At 40.2% G+C, this 17010-nt stretch overlaps 1 protein-coding gene across 21 annotated transcripts in view; it reads left to right on the top strand.

Moving 5' to 3' along the window:
* FKBP5 (FKBP prolyl isomerase 5) overlaps positions 1-13624 on the top strand; it is a 96808-nt gene extending 83184 nt beyond the window's left edge. For all 21 annotated transcript variants that reach the window (XM_082662655.1, XM_082662639.1, XM_082662637.1 and 18 more), the window contains 4 exons: positions 1429-1512; positions 7302-7487; positions 10014-10253; positions 10988-13624. In XM_082662655.1, the coding sequence (XP_082518781.1) occupies positions 1429-1512; positions 7302-7487; positions 10014-10253; positions 10988-11095 (618 nt within the window). In that variant the 3' untranslated portion in view covers positions 11096-13624. The remainder of the gene's footprint in view (positions 1-1428; positions 1513-7301; positions 7488-10013; positions 10254-10987) is intronic.
* Positions 13625-17010: the final 3386 nt, after the last annotated feature.

The following is a 17010-nucleotide window of genomic DNA, read 5'->3' on the forward strand; positions in this document are numbered from 1 at the left end:
ATAGGAGCACCTCAATATATAAGGCAGATGTTAACAGACATAAAAGGAGAAATTGACAGTAACACAATAATAGTGGGGGATTTTAACACCCCACTTAGATCAATGGACTGATCGTCCAGACAGAAAATCAGTAAGGCAACACATGCCTTAAATGACACTGTAGACCAGATGGACTTAATTGATACTTATAGAGCAATCCATCCAAAAGCAGCAGAATACACATTCTTTTCAAAAGTGCACATGGAACATTCTCCAGGATAGATCACAGGCTGGGTCACAAAGCAAGCCTCAGTAAATTTAAGGAAATTGAAATCATATCGAGCATCTTTTCTGACCACAGTGCTATGAGATTATATTTGAAACCATGTGACAGTGTGTGGCAGTGATGGAGGCAACATGAATTCATTTTCTGTTTTGTAATACCAAGAATAGATTTATAATCAATAAAGACTGAACCTAATATAAAAAATGCAGAGTGCTTGTTATTAGATTTTTAAATAATAAAGTTAAATTATTAAGAATCAACATAGGGTTGCCAGGAAGACTAGTAACTCTCATTATTCACTTTAAAAAGGAGGGGATATATATACCACTGTCTTTTGAATAGAGAATTTCATATTTACCCACTTAAGCTTCATAATTCTTATGCAGTAAATAGCACTGACACAGCCATTGTCATCTTCCCTAAAGGACTGCAGATTGTTCTGTTGACTCTTTATGATCCAGCTGTTCATAATGAAAGTGCAGTTGTCCCTGGATTCGTATCTATAATGGGGGAGGAGTAATGATACACACAGTATAAATTAGCAGGTGATCATGAAAGCATTTGTTTACATCTTGGCATCACCTCTATCCTCCCACTTATGTTTTCCTTGAAATTCCCCAAGTACGCATCTGCAAGTTGCTACAGTTTGGAGGCTTTAGTATGTCTGGTTGTTTCAGAGTAGAGAGACAACTACATGACCTGGAATTTTTAAAGTGTGTATGAATATACAACTGTGACTTGACTACAATAGTGTTACCATTTTAGAGTTGAAAAACTGAGGCTTGAGAGAAACTTGCCTAAATTATAATAGCAGTTTAGCGGCAGAGTTTGCAGGAGGGAGATAGGGGCCCCAGCTTCCATCGTGTGGCCTCACCTCGTAATTCTAAAGGCACATTCTTTAACGATGCTCAACAGTTCATCTTCCTTACGGTATTATTGCCTGCACCTCCCTCTTGAGCAGCATGGATCAAGCTACAGCTTTGTCCTCATGGAAAGTGAGTTCCAGCCTAGCAGTGCATTGGCAAGGGCACACAGTTTTAAAAGCCAGTGTGTTTCGGGGTGTGGGTATCCTCTAGGAGTAGCTATTGTTTCTTCTTATGGACATCAGCTGATGCTTTTTCCTTCTCTGTTCATCTAACCATTGTCACACATTTACACAACAGGCCAAAGAATCCTGGGAGATGGATACCAAAGAAAAATTGGAGCAGGCTGCCATTGTCAAAGAGAAGGGAACTGTGTACTTCAAGGTATGTGGGTCTTTGTACAATCCTTCCCATCTCAAAGAATTTATTCAAGTATCAATTAATTGTGCTGATATTCCCTATTCTGAATTCTATACCCTTCTGGATAAGAATAAGCCTGAATTTTTACAAGTCTGTCATTTTCAGTATAAGAAATGGTGAGACAGAATGAATTATGTGACAAAAAGAATACAAAAGCCTCTTGTACACATTCTACTCTAGATTGTAAGCCTCCGCAAAGTCAGACCAGGTCCGGCTTGCCCACCCACTGTGTATCACTCAAGACCTAAAGTATCTTGCTTGGTACATAGTGGTCACTCAACAAGTATTTGTGGGACGAAACAAAGAATGAATAGAATAATTGTTAGCAAGTAGTAGAATTCAAAGGGCGAAGTTTCATATCATTTTCCTTTCCACTGTCTTGGGGAAGTCACTTAGGTACATGATAAAAGGAAAGATTATGCACAGATTTCAAAAGGAACTGGCAGGAGGAGAGTATAAATTTCTTCTAATGGCCAAGATGATCCCTGCCACACTTGCTTTTGTGAGAAAAAAGCAGAAATTCCTGAATGATATTTGTCATTTATTGATTCTTGAAAACACTTTCTTATAATCTAGGAATGTGTTGTTTCCTCACTTAGATTTTAAACCCGATACAGTAAAAAAAGAAACAGCGCTTTGTTCAGTTCTAATCAGAATGTACTATCCATTGCTTCCCCATTGCCAGATATTATACCTTCTCCACATCAAGGAGAAAGGGCTTAGCGCAGAAGAGAATGAGAGAAAGAATGGGAGTTTTGTCAAGGTTTCTTTTTTTTCCTTGCTGCTGTGATCCAGGAGCAAAAAAAAAAAAAAAAAAAATTAGATGATGTTTTCAACAGTCTATCAAGCAATGATACATCAGTGTACTTCAACAAGTCTTCATGGAGAACCTGCTGTAAGACATGTCCTTGCGTTGACAGCCTTGTCTGGAGGGAGGGGAGGCAATATTAACCCACATGAAACAACTAGAGAATTATGTAAGACTGTATAACCAACATAGACTCACGCAGCCAGAGGGCAACAGGTATGGTTATTATTTTCTAAACTTTGAGAGGAGCTCCATTATTGAGTCATGAAATCAGTTTAGTGGAAGTGTATTGCCTTATGTAGTAAGGATACACTTTGTTTCACAAAACTTTGTTCAGTTGTGTGTGAGTGGGTACTAGGTCATAATTTAAAACATTTCTTACTGTGGGTGTAGATAATATATAATTATTTCTATTTATTTATAACTATTACATTAAAATAATGTATGGATCACCAGAAAGCATTACGATATGGCAGAATGACCTCTGAATTGGGAAAACTGGGCTTTATGGCTCCAAATGATTTAAAGTCATTTAAGGTCCAAAGAGATTAATTTTTCATGTGAAAAGTGAGGGAGTTAAATTAGAAGACTCCTAAGTTTCCTTCCAGCCCTAAAATTCGGTGCGTTTCTGAACTCTCAAGAACAACTTTGATTTTTTTAAATTCTAATTGAGGTATTGGATACCTCTGTAACTATGAATAGGTAGATTCCAGATGAGTTATTTGTAGACCCAAATACCTAATACACTAGAACAAAAAGAAAATTTTCTGTAAAATTACTTAAGACCAAAGGTCCTGAACTATGTTTTCCTATCTACTTGGAGTCCATAAAAGTCTAAGTGTATTTTTTATATTTCCCAAAACCTCTGAAAAGAATATTAACATTTGGTAGAGGGGTTGCAACTTTTGGCATTTGACTAGAATTAACTCGATGTAATAAAACAGCTTGGCTATTCAGAAGCTCTGATTGGTTGCTGATGACTTAAATAATGTTGTAAAGCCACGTGTCATATAGCTGTGTCCTGAATATATAGAGAGATGGCCAGAATTTACGATCAGCAACAGAAAGCAGTGTTAAATTGTCTGTACAGTTACTAAACTTTGTTGCTTCTTAGCATCATAACTGCAACAGTGATTTGTGTATTTCATAATACTATGAACCCTCTTAAAATTACTGATCTTTGGATAAAATCTGGATCAGCAGTCACACATATGGAACATATTATTTTTAACATGCAATTTGATAGACAAAATCTTTCAAAACATTAGTTTATTGGGGGAAAATTAATGAAAGGTTCAAAACCACTGACCTAAGACCTTTCCCCCAGAATGTCTCTGAACATTTTGTACTACTCAGAACTTCCCTGGAGGCACCTTCATAATTATAGGTAAAAGATCCCAGCAGTGATCCTAGTTTTACCTGTAAGACTTCAGAAATGGTTGGTAGGTGGGTTCCTGCACACATTCCCTTTTCAAATGTCAGGGCAGGTATCAATCTGCCGTGCTGCCTTCCCGGCCCATAGAGTTTCCAGGGTGTTTGACTTGGCGCCTTGTGCACAGCGCAGAGCCCGGGTGTGTGGGCCAGAGCAGAGGTGGGGTACATTGCATGCCACCCGCACATTGGAGCTCCATTTTCATTGACCTCTCAGTTTGGTTTACACGTAAGTGGGTAAGTCTCTCCCCGTAGTAGGGTAGAATTGTAATAAGCCTTTAAATGGGAGTGATTTTGGCGTTTAGAGTGTAAACTCCTATCAACCTCTGCGCTAAAGAGAAGAAAGGTAGGAGAGGACTCTCTTCATTTGGCTCTGAAAATAATTATTAAGCACGTTTAACAATGTGATGTTACGCCAGGCATTGTGCAAGTCAGTTAAACAGACATGATTTTTGCCCTCATAGCTGACAGCATTCTGCGGGACAAGAGCATTAACTATCACACGTGTTTCTCTTTTCTGACTTGGAGGCAGAGTGGTAAGGCTGAGGACACTTTCTAACCAAGAGGTTCTTGCGCCCCCTTGTGCTCCTTGGGGAAAAAAGCATTTCTAAAGCAAGCTAGTTAAGGATCGTCCTTCAACCATGGAACCCTTTGCAGACAAACCAGGCTTTGCTATGTTTTGACCACCATTACTGAACCAGGAAACCAGTGCTATGATTTAGAAAAAAGTCGTCTATGACTCTAGGATTTTAAAAGGTTAAAAAAGGTTAAAAGGTTAAAAAAGGTTAAAAAAAACTAAAAACCTGCCCCTCTTTCTTGTTCCTTCACTCTTTTAGAGCAGGATTTCTCAACCTCAGCACAGTCGACGTTTGGGGCTGTATAAATTCTGTTTGGCAGGAGGCTGTTCTGTGCATTCAGCAGCATCCCTGGCCCCTACCCACTAGATGCCGGTGGTACACACATATTCTCCAGCTGTGACAACAAAAAACGTCTCTAAACTTTGCCAGATGTCCCCTGGGGGCAGAATCACCCTAGTTGAGAACTCCTGTTTTAGTACATCAGAAGCAGAAATAACACAGAGGTCTTTGTTCATTAGAAGTTGAGATATAAGTAGAATTATATATACTATATAAGAAAAGGCTATCAAAAAATTAGAGTGCTCTATAAAGGTAAGGAACATTTATGTATTATGAAGTCTAATACTTTGGGGTTTTTTTTTTTTTAGAAACCATAGCCTCTACCATTCTGATAGTCAGAACCTACTGAAGTGATAGAGTCTGGATCTTTGTCCTCCCTGACTCTTCTTTTCTTTCTCTATGACAATATATTAGTCAGAAAGGTAATTGGAACACTAAAGATGGAGGAGGAGAGAGAGGAAGAAGAAACTAAGCGTAACAGGGAAAATGCCTTACCTAATCTAAATGAAGTGACACCTTTTATTTTCACCTACGCCTCCATTTTGCTCCCAGTGATTGAAAAACTTTTGATTCCATAGTTATATTCCTTTGACCTTAATGTTTACTTAGCACACCTTCATTAAAGGCCTCCTTATGTTAAACCCTGGATATTCCAAAAGGGATAGGACATGCTTCCTGTCCCAAAGAGCTCACAGTCCAGCAAGAGAAAAGACAATGACAGAAAATGCCCAACCCTGAAACTGGTGAGGACTTTAATCTTGAGTAGTGGGCCTAAGGCTAGGACAAACTGTAAGTACAGACAACCCCCGACTTACAGTGGTGTGAAAGCAATACACATTCAGTAGAAACCACACTTTGAATTTGGGGTTTGACTTTTCCTGGGCTGGCGATATAATCAGCAGCAGTGAGCACAGCTCCCGGCCCTGCAACCACGGAGGCAAATAACCGATACAGCCATTCTGGACCCACACAACCATTCTGTTTCTCACTTTCAGGACAGTATTCAGTAAATTACATGAGATATTCAACACTTTATTATAGAACAGGCTTTGTGTTAGATGATTTTGCCTAACTGTAGGCTAATGCCAGCGTTCTGATCACACTTAAGGTAGGCCAGGCTAAGTTATACTGTTTAGTAGGTGAGGGGTAGTAAATGCATTTCAGCTCCCCCGGGGTGTGTTGGGAGGTAACCCCGTTGTAAGCTGAGGAAGATCTGTACTTTCAGACCCAGCCCCTCTCCTTGGAACTGGTCTACCCCATCCTTATCACCAAAAATCGACATCGGGGCTTCCTTTCTACAGATGCGGCTCATTTTTATGCCAACCACCTGAATTCCTTTATAACGGGAACATTCTTGTAGACTTAGTCTGTGATTTTTCTCTTCTTAGTCATTGGGTGACGTTTGGAGTGCATGGGGAGACATAACTCTACACTGATGTGTATGCCCTGCTTTGACTGTGGTAAATTCTAGTGACATGATCTCAACACTGTTCATTGGTCAGACATTGAATTGAATGTCCTAAGAGATGTGGCTGCAATTCTGCCATCTGGCGGGATGTGTCATGTTTTCGAGCTTATGGTCACCTCCTGCAGAGGAGACCCTCACCTGTACCCCCATCTTATTTGTGTACTTACCAGCTATCACTCCTCTCATTCATCCTAAAATGGCAGTAAACACATTGTTTCAGCCCATTATTTCTTGTATAGAGCAGATATAATTCATGTGAATTAATTACACAATTTTTATTCACAATTTTTAGAATTCTAATCGGGTAAGAGAGCAAAAATATGGTTAAGAGAAAGAGCTTTCTCATGTAGTTAGGTGACTAACACCTGTGTGATTTATGTTTTATAGTTATTTATGTTGGATGGCTGCTCTTCAACTATGTATATTCCCATTGTCTATAGATCAGAGGTTAGCAGACCACAGCCTGTTTTTGTAGGTAAGGGTCTACTGGGACGCAGCCACGCCCCTTTATTTATATATTGTCTGTAGCTGCTTTTGTACTACCAAGGACAGAGTTGCAACAGAGACTGTTTGGTCTGCAAAGCCTAAAATATTATCTGCCCCTTTACAGGAAATGTTTGCCAGCCCCTGGTTTAGATAAGATTCGCTGGGTTTGGGACTAGCACTTGCCAAAATATAGTGTGTGCTGTGCAGTGCTGATCGTCAGGAGGAGAAAAGGGAAAAGTAACTTCCCTTCAAGTAAACTAGTGAGATAGTCTACAGCTACTCACCAGCCCTTTGAAAGTCTGGTAAATTTTAGCACCAAAGAATGTAACCCAAAAGCCTTGATGCCCACCTGCTGAAAGAACTGCCCCCTCTGAAAAGGGTGAGATGGTAAATGCTGGACAAGAGCATTACGGTGCCGGGCCCTGCACCAGCTCAGAGGTCACTGGAACTTGAGAAGGAAGGGGGAAAGCTGCCTTGAGAGCCACCTCCTGAGAACAGAAGGAAATGATCAGATACCTTGGTTGGTACGAGGTGGTTGTCTCCTTTTGCGGATTTGCTTTTCTCAGGGAGGGCTGAGCTTACGCATCCTTTGTACCCGCTCCAGAGCCTGTACAGCAAGTAATTACTGGCTTTTCTGTGTTAGGGAGGCAAGTACATGCAGGCGGTGATTCAGTATGGGAAGATAGTGTCCTGGTTAGAGATGGAATATGGCTTATCAGAAAAGGAATCGAAAGCTTCTGAATCATTTCTGCTCGCTGCCTTCCTGAACCTGGCCATGTGCTACCTGAAGCTTAGAGAATACACCAAAGCCGTGGAATGCTGTGACAAGGTAAAGTGTCTTCGTGTGGGATGAATGTTAGATAGTCCGGATCTTTTTTCTCCATCCTCGTACTCAGTCGTCGTCTGCTTCCTCTCAGCCAAGCTTTGGATTTTTCATTTTGCTTTGTTTTGTTTGGGATTATTTGTTTCTCAGTAAGAATTGGGAAGTTCAGAAAGATTTTTTTTTTTTTACTACAGTCATACTTTCCTAATGCCTAGAATATTTATAATAATACATTATGAGTAAAAGTTTTGATAAAATGAAGCAATTTTTATCCATGACCTTAAGTCGATGGTATTTGGTACCAGATTACACAATTTAATAAGAACATTTAACTGAAGCCTTTTAGGATTTTAAGAACAGACTGTGGCTGCTCATGCAGGGATATATACAAGTCACTTTTTATTATAATCATATTTATTCACTGACTAGGAATATACATAAATAATTTGCAAGACCCACAGAGCATCAGCATCCCTTATTACATCTCTATCGTTAACATGTTAATAAGCAGCACCTAAGTACCAAAAGACCAGTAACAGTGTCATGTGTACGATTCTGTTCTTTTCTGCACTAGCTGATGCTGTTGTGTTGGGTATTTGGTCTCAGAGTGAGCAGTGTATATTATACTATGGGAAAAAGCTAGTAACTGGATATATCTTAAAGATAGACAAAGGAAAGAGGAATAACACGCAGCTATTTCATACCTTCTTTGTAAGATTATTTTTGAGATTTAAGATTTTGAGTTTTGTGGATGTGTTCCCTATCATGTTATACTAAATTTTTGCCTGAGAAAAGAATGTTATTATTAATTACATTTTTAAACTTTGTGCCTCTTTATTATAGAAGTAGTATAAAGTCATTCAAAATTCAGACATTACAGAAACATACAAGAAACTGAGTCCATTCATAAAATTCCCATTGACCCTGTCCCAAGACCACAATCATTCATTTCCCACACACCTTCCTTTTGTTTTTCCATACATAGTAACATGTATATTTTTTAATGAGAATGTATAGATGTATAAAACAAGGACATCTTTCTGCATCTATCAGTTCATCATATAACTCTTCTTCATTCTTTTTAAAGTCTATATAGTATCAATTGTATGCATCTATCATAATTTATTTAACCAATCCGTTTTGGTAGATTTCCAGGGTTTTGATATTATAAATTATGTAGTGTTTCTCTGCATACGTGTGGAATTATTTCTCTATGATAAAATTCCTAGGAGTGGAAATACTGGGTCAAAAGATGTTATTTTAATATATTTAAATTTTAATACTTCATATATTATTGAACATTATCAGTGGTTTCCTTTCTCAGTAGTATTGGTAACAAAAAATTCTTATTTTTATTTCTTGGATACCAATGAAGTTGCACATCTTTTCATGACTTGTTAGCCATTTGTGTTTCTTCTGTGAATTACTTGTTCACATCTTTCCACCAGATTATTTGTTTTTTTATTGATTGAGGTAGCCTCACATTATCATTGTTAACCCTTTGTCTGACAGTAGGGACCTTGTTCTCACTTGCTTGTCTTTGATGATGGTATCTTTTTCTGAAAAGAGTTTTAATATTTCATAGTAAAATCTCTTTTTAGAAAAGTCTTCCCCATCCTACAATAATAAAAATAACCTTGTTCAGTACTTTAAAAACGTACTCCAGGGCTTCCCTGGTGGTGCAGTGGTTGAGAGTCCGCCTGCCGATGCAGGGGACACGGGTTCGTGCCCCGGTCCGGGAAGATCCCACATGCCGCGGAGCGGCTGGGCCCGTGAGCCATGGCTGCTGAGCCTGCGCGTCTGGAGCCTGTGCTCCGCAACGGGAGAGGCCACAACAGTGAGAGGCCCACGTATCACCAAAAAAAACCTACTCCAACTAGGTTTACTTTAAAAAAAATAAATAAATAACCCTATTATATTTTATGGGGGGGTCTTTTGCATCTAGTTGGTCTAGAATTTGTGTGTTTATGATACGAGGTAAGAATCTAACTTATTTTCTACATGGATAGTCACTGCCTTGGCCCCATTTATTGGAAAGTTAATCCTTTCCCTACACGATTTACATTACCATCTTTGTGATTATTAAATCTTTTTGTATACATACACATGAGTCTGTTTCTGAATGCCTTGTTCTCTTCCACTGACCTCTTTGTCTGTGGAGTACTTACCACTGTTTTAATAGTAGTTTTAATAGTTTCAATAGTTGAATAGTATATCTTTTTCTCTGGTGGGTCAAGTCCCCTCATTATTTTTGTGTTTCCAGAATTTTCTCTGCCATTCTTAGTCATTTACTTCTTCCACTGGACTTTATATGAACTTTTCAAAAGTCCTCCTCCCAAGTCCCCTGGGAACCTTTATAGAAATTGCATTAAATATAGAAATTAATTTGGATATTTTGATCAGTAGTATATAACTACCTTGAGCCTGATCTTTTCAATATGCCTTTTCCAGTTCCCTTGGCCAGAGACCTTTCTCTCCAAATTCCCACAAGGTACATGCATCCTTTCTAAAACATAGACCATCTGTCCCTAGGCCCTTGGACTGGACAGTGCCAATGAGAAGGGCTTGTACAGGAGGGGTGAAGCCCAGCTGCTCATGAATGAGTTTGAGTCAGCCAAGGGCGACTTTGAGAAAGTGCTGGAAGTAAACCCCCAGAATAAGGCCGCGAGACTGCAGATCTCCATGTGCCAGAAAAAGGCTAAGGAGCACAATGAGCGGGACCGCAGGATATATGCCAACATGTTCAAGAAGTTTGCAGAGCAGGATGCAAAGGTATGTGCAGAACCCACTTGCCTTCAGGTAGATCATGAACTGACTGACCTTGCCCCTTTGACTTTTGTTCTAAGAAGGTTCAGCATAGGACACGGGCACAGGAAGACAACCTAAGAGGCACAAGAATAGGGAAAATGATTTCAGATCTGATTGAGGCTGGTTTGCATCCAGAAATAGAGTAGAGCTGTTCCACTGTTCTGTTCCCCAAAGGCACATAGTTGTGAGGCCCTGGCATGTGCATGCAAGAGAAGAGGGAAATTAATTCCCTAGAAATGTACTAAGGCTTTTATTATTTTTAAAAAAAAAACAAACAACACTTGCTTGTTGAGACTTCGATTTTCCTGGGAAATGGGCTCTGATGGGGAAGCCCCGCCATCATGCCCTTTACTTTGAGGCTCGGGAGCCAACCTAGCGAATGGGATAGGAGCAGTCAGCCTCGCCTGCAGCAAAGTTGTATTCTGGTCCTGCGCTGACCGTCCGGCTCAAACCCCCTTGTCATGTGGACTTGACTGTTAAACAGCTGTCCCTGTGGCAAGCTGGTCACTTTAACGAAAGAAAAGTGAAAGCCCTCACTCTAACTATGGCAGCAGAGCCATGACACACAGTTGCACAATCTAAATAAAGTCACGGTAATGCCCTCTTGTGTTCGACCTGACAAGTCTGGAGGAGCCAGGAAGTAATTGGACATTTCATTTCTTTTTTCCTCTAATCCTCTTGATTTCCTTCTTCCACAGGAAGAGGCCAGTAAAGCAATGGGCAAGAAGACTTTAGAAGGGGTCACCAATGAAAAAGAAACAGCAAGTCAGTCGATGGAAGAGGAGAAAGCCGAAGGCCATGTATGACACCACGCCAAGGAGGGAAGAGTCCTAAGGAACTCGGCCCCTCCTCCATGGGCTTTCACCCAACTCAGGACTAAACAGTGTTTAATGTAAAGTTTGTTATAGTCTATGTGATTCTGGAAGCAAATGGCAAAACCAGTAGCTTCCCAAAAAACCACCACCCTGCTGCTGCTGCCCAGAGCTCTCATCGAGGGGGTGGCATGGGACCACTCCAGGTGGAACAAAGCAGTGACTGTTGGTGTGGAGAGATTGAGCCAACAGCTTAAGTCCAGCTCATTTCAGTTTATGTCAACTTGCAATATCCAGTTCAGGGTCTCTTGAGATCATCCTAACAATTGGGGGCTGGCTGTTAGGTTTTCCATTTGACTGAACTTTAATAGCACTGCAGAAACCTAGAAATAAATGCTTAATGAGTTTCTTCTTTCCTACAGTTGGGCAGGGGAGAGTTGGGGGAGGTTTTGTTTTTCAAATGACTGAAGTGCTGTGAATGCATGCTGTTGCATTTTTAACCAACAGAACCCAAAGGAGAGGGGCCGGGTCCCCCCTCAGATCCCCAGCAGCATCACCGACCTGGAAGCCAGAATCTCAGAGGCCTCTCGCTTGCTGACTTGGCTGCCTCCCAGACCCCCTCCTTAGTAAAGCAGCCTCCTTGTGAGAGCAGGCTTCTGCCCCGCCAGCCTGTCCCCCCGGAGGAGGAGCCCTGTCATTCCTGAAATACTCAATGCTAATGAGCAGAGGGAATTTCTGGATTAGCTTTCCCTGTTTTGGATGAAGTTCTGAGATGCTGAAATGTGAATAGAACTATCAGAATTGTGCTTTTTCTTCCCTCCTCTATCCTTTTAGGAAAGAATGTTGAATCCAGTACTGCCTGCTCGCGTTGCTACCATTCAGTTTCTTACTTCCATTCTAACCCTTGCTATCAAGAATTTCAGGCTGCTTCTTATAATATCTGGAGTGAGTGAGTTTATTTACATATCTGTCTAGGATCCATGCAGCCTTTTTGTTGTCTTTTTAAAATTGCTGTCTCATAAACACATGTATACTGATTTATGGAAGTTTATTTACTCTCTCCTCTATCATGTTAAAAAATTTTTTTTGACTTTTTACTATTAAGTAGCTTAATTTTTAAAAACAAAATCTGTGGGGTTGAAAAAAGTCATCGCTCTTCTACGTTAAGCATTTTCCTTTCAGGTTTGACATATAGTAGCTTTCTTTTCCTGCGCTGATAGCTGCTTTGTTCCGGTGTGAGTTGTGAAAAAGAGTTGAAAACAGCTTCCCATGCAGGTACATCTAGCCTAAAAGCTCCAGTACTTGGGCATTGAATTAGGGCAAGTCTTAAATATGTACATGTAGTTGAATTTTAGTCCTTACGGGTAAGCGAGATTAAGCATGGCTTTCTGGTCCCACAGCCTAAGAAATAAGAAACACTCATGGGAATGCATTTGGCAACCCAAGAAAATATTTGCTTCAACCTGGAACATCTCACTTTTTTAAATCCTAAAGAACACTGGCAATTGTATTTTAGATTAATTTTTATTTTTATAGTGGTTTTAACAAAACACTTATTGTTAGGTTAGGTCCCATGTTAAAACCTAAAGTCATTTCCTTTTATATCAGTTTTTGTCTCCATGGAACAAATGGAATTGTTTCTCCCTTAATGATAACTAAAATCCTTTTAATTTCTCATTTACACATTAGTCTTTTTTCATGAGTTATTTCTTTTTTTAAAGAAATCTCACCTAGGGAATATAAAAGCAAAAGTTGATTTTGCTTACCCACTTAACTGTTTAGTATTTGTAGCTCTGTTGACTAGAGCATGACTCCAGTGAGGCTAAGGTTAAAATTAGATCCTAAAAAGTCCAGTTAGATTTTTGCAGGTAACAAGCAAAAACTGTTCCAAAAATTAGATTATTATCTTAGCCCACTGTCTCGTCTGTTATGAGTCATGTGAACAGGCGAGGAGAGAGAGGGGAAGGCTGGGCAAGTGGTTTGGAGCAAATGATTATGAGGTGCCCATCACCACTCAAGAGAAAGAAACTTCACATATTCTTGTATCAAATTCAATAATTTTAAACAATTTGTCTAGAAGTCAGCAGATGTCTTTGAACCATCTCTTAGACTGCATTTGGAGTGGTGAGGCAGCATACGGTGAATTAAAAACAAATTGGTTTTTTAAAAAAAAGTATTCAGATGCACTTTTATGGTGTTCCTTAAATAAATTAAGAAAAACAGATGATGTGATTTCTCATTATTCTTGGTTTTGCTCAAATAGTCTTCAAGAAAGGTTGTTTTGGTTGAAAAACTGTGGTGGGGGACAAGTTGAGGAAATGAGACCTCAGAAACTTGGCAAGAGACAATATTCTCCTGCCCCTTGCTCTAACGCACAACTTGAGATCAACGTTGGGCTAAAGGCAGTGGAATCATGCATCTTTGTAAAAACAAGAAGATTTTGTTTTTTCATTAACCAGTGGATATTCTGCCATTTTAACTGAGTGTAAGGTAGGTTCATTTGGGGAAATGAAAAGGTTTAATTGTGCCCTTTAATAAATATGTAAAATATAAGTAAGCATATGTCAGGCAATGTTCTGCGTTAAGCATGTATTTCCTCAAGTAGCTTGTTAATTCTGATTCACAGTGCAAAAGACGGGGGCTGTGGGGCTGGGGGCACTACGACCCCAATAGCACCACCAAGGCCTACAGGCAGGTTAACACAGGCTCTGGCCACCTTTTATTCCCTTTGAATTCCTTGCTTCATCTTGGGATTTGAATTATACTCTTCCCCCTTTGCTGCTAAATTATGTGGTAATGGAATAATTCCCTTTATTTGCACGTTTTTTCCTAAACAAATAATGATTAGCTAGGGATCTTGAAGATAAGAAGAGAGTTTCCTAACTATAAATTTGTGATCTGGGTAATTCGAGGCAGCCTGCGCCTGCTCCAAAGCATGAGGAATATCAGTGAAGAGTTTTCTCCATAGTTATTTGGCCTTTAAGGCATCACTTCGACTCCTCTTTTAGCATGGTGCATCAGAATGTATTCCAAGGGACTGTCACCAACATTAGTGACAAAGAGCATTAATTCGAGCTGATTCATCAAAATCCAAAAACAGTTCCCCAAACTAGCTGTATATTTCCATCAACTGGCTACTTACGTGTTTGAATAGCAACGACTGACAAAAGTGTACGTGAAAGGAACTCTCAGTGCTTCCTTTCAGATTTTTCTCTCCTACTTGTCTGACATTTCTTTGGGAGATAGGGAAACTATACAGACAAGGCACAATAATTTTGACCCTGCTATTTATATAATTCATCTCAACATAATCTACATGTACGACCTTCATGATACATTGCAAGAAAGGGGACATCACTGAATGTAGCTCCCAAGAAGACCTCTGACAGCACCTGTTGGAGCTAACTGCTACCTACAGATGGGATGACTGGAACATAGTCCATATAGCAGGGATTCCCTGAGGAGCCTGAAGAATCAAGGATATGAGGAGGACCCAGAAGGGTGAAGTGGTCATCCAGGTCACCTGATGCCCTTCTGTAATTTCAAAATAAGTCTTTTTCTAGTCTAAAGCATGATTCTTTTGGCATATGGCATAAGATGTTGATAGCTCCTTAAAATCCCCAAGCATTTGGTGGAACTGAAATGGCAACAGAGCCATAGGCCTCATAGTCTACTTTGGAGTAAATGCAGGGAATTAACCAGTATGTAAAGGGTAGGGATGTTTTGCTTTTTAAAGCATGCTCTGGGTTGAGTTAAGGAATTTCAATGTTTAGAGGAAAGAAAAAACAAACCAGATATTAGATCCTCACCACCCACCACCGTGGAATCTGGTTGGAGCCAGAAAAGAAAAGGCAAGAGGTTTTCCTCTGCAGCCTGCTCATTTTCAGCAAACACTTCAGTACCCATGTTTGGAGGGACCAGACCTTTTCAACATAACCAAGGGCAAGTAGTGAAATCTTCAGTAATCTGCCAGGCATTGACAAGGGTAGGGTAGGTACCAGTTGCTAAGAACAGTGCATAGAAAAAGCTGTCCTGCAGCCACAGGCTTACTGGTCATTACTATTTGAATTCTTACTATGTGCCAGACACTTAAACCCTCTTTACACTGAATTTCCAGATATAAGAAGAATGTGGCTGCTACACTGTTTCTACCTTTGGGATCTCACAAAAGATCATGTGGTCCTTACCAACCTAAAACTATACAAGGAAGGAATTCTGGGAGATGTATTTCAAACCTGGCTTAGTTGACACATCATAAATACCCCCAAGTGTCTAAGCCTCTCTTGAGGCATTAAATATATTCCTGGCCTGTGTCTACTTTGGATAATATGCTTTCATAAAATAACTTTAAAGCCAAATCATACTGCCTACAGCAAGAAATTAAAAGCTTCTGACTGAGGAGATAAGGTGGGCAGAATAAGTAGCTAATGACTAGTATTGGGGGAGGCAATGGCTAATTCTAGTTACTCTAACTGATTTGATGTCTGCTTACAACCACATTTCCACACAGAACTTCTGATCTTTTCAGTGTAAAAACGTGAACCCACACACATACCCTTGCCCTTTACAGATACCAAAGTCTTCCTAAAGGTGACACCAGCCAAAACAATAAACTCATATGACCCCCCACTGAGGGATCAAGGAACTCATGCATTCCTTTACTCATCACCATCTCAGCATTTAGTACACTATGCCCAAACTAGTACTTAGTAGATGCTCAATAAATTGGCTTCCTCCCTTTCTCATAAGGCAGCCTCACATCTCTATTTCAGTGGCCCTTCATTCCTGTTACTTGCCTTGAGATGTGGAGGCCAGAACCACATGGTTTTTCTAGCAATGCCGGCAACCTGATTTTGGTCCTTGATGTATTGGGAACCAGCAACAACTTGACTTGGGGCAGGGGATATAACTGCAAAATGGATCTGTGGTCTTCAGGCCACACTGATCTTAAATCTATTTCCACTATTAACTCAGAGTTCATCAGCCCAACAGATCATATGTGAAGTGGAGGAGGATTCTGGGGAGATGGAAGAATAGGAAGCACCAGGAATCTCTCTCCCACCTAGACAACAACTACACTGGCAGAATCTGTCTGATCTAACTATTTTGGAATTCTGGAGTCTGTTGAAACCTTGCAACTTCCAGGCATGGATGGTATATTGTAGGCAATTTTAGTCAATTTCGGCTAGTACAATAGCAGCTACCCATCCACCACCATCAGCCACATGGCAGGCAGCTCTGCAGGTTTTCTGGCACAGCTTGTGGGAGCTAGGGTGGGCAAAAAGGATTCTGTCCCCTGAATATTAAGCATCTGTCCTCTCAGTAGGATTGCTGCTTGATTACTGAAGTGCAAAGAGGCAGGAAGCCACTGTCTCATCTCCCCCGCTCCCCCATCATTTTAAGCCCCTCCATCTCTGGCTCAAGTGACTTCCAGGGGAATTTAAAGGACCAGTGGCCTTTTGCCCTCCCCCCGCCTTCACTTTTTGCATTTTCCTCTTTCAGGAGCCAAACATTAAAGACTAGGACATTCAAAAACAACTGCCTATATGGGGAAAATTAGAAAGTGACGATATATGTTCAGGGAAAGCCTCAGAAAAGACCTGAGAAGATGTTAACTTTACACCTCAGACCAATATTCAGCACAGAGACAGCCTACAACAAAAAACAAAAATAACAAATTAAAAAAACTCAGAAAACCCTTGGGATGAGGGAGAATCTGATTTCCAGAGTTGATGCCACATTATTAGATTCACATGCCAGTGTTCAACAAAAAAATCACAAGACATACAAAGAAACAGGAAAGTATGGCCCACTCAAAGGAAAAAATAATTCAATAGAATCTTTCCCTGAAAAAGACCTCATGACAGATATACTACCAAAATTTTTAAACAACTGTCTTAAAGATACTC

The sequence above is a fragment of the Grampus griseus genome (assembly GCF_964374135.1).
Source record: "Grampus griseus genome assembly, chromosome: 10".
Taxonomy (NCBI): Eukaryota; Metazoa; Chordata; class Mammalia; order Artiodactyla; family Delphinidae; genus Grampus; species Grampus griseus.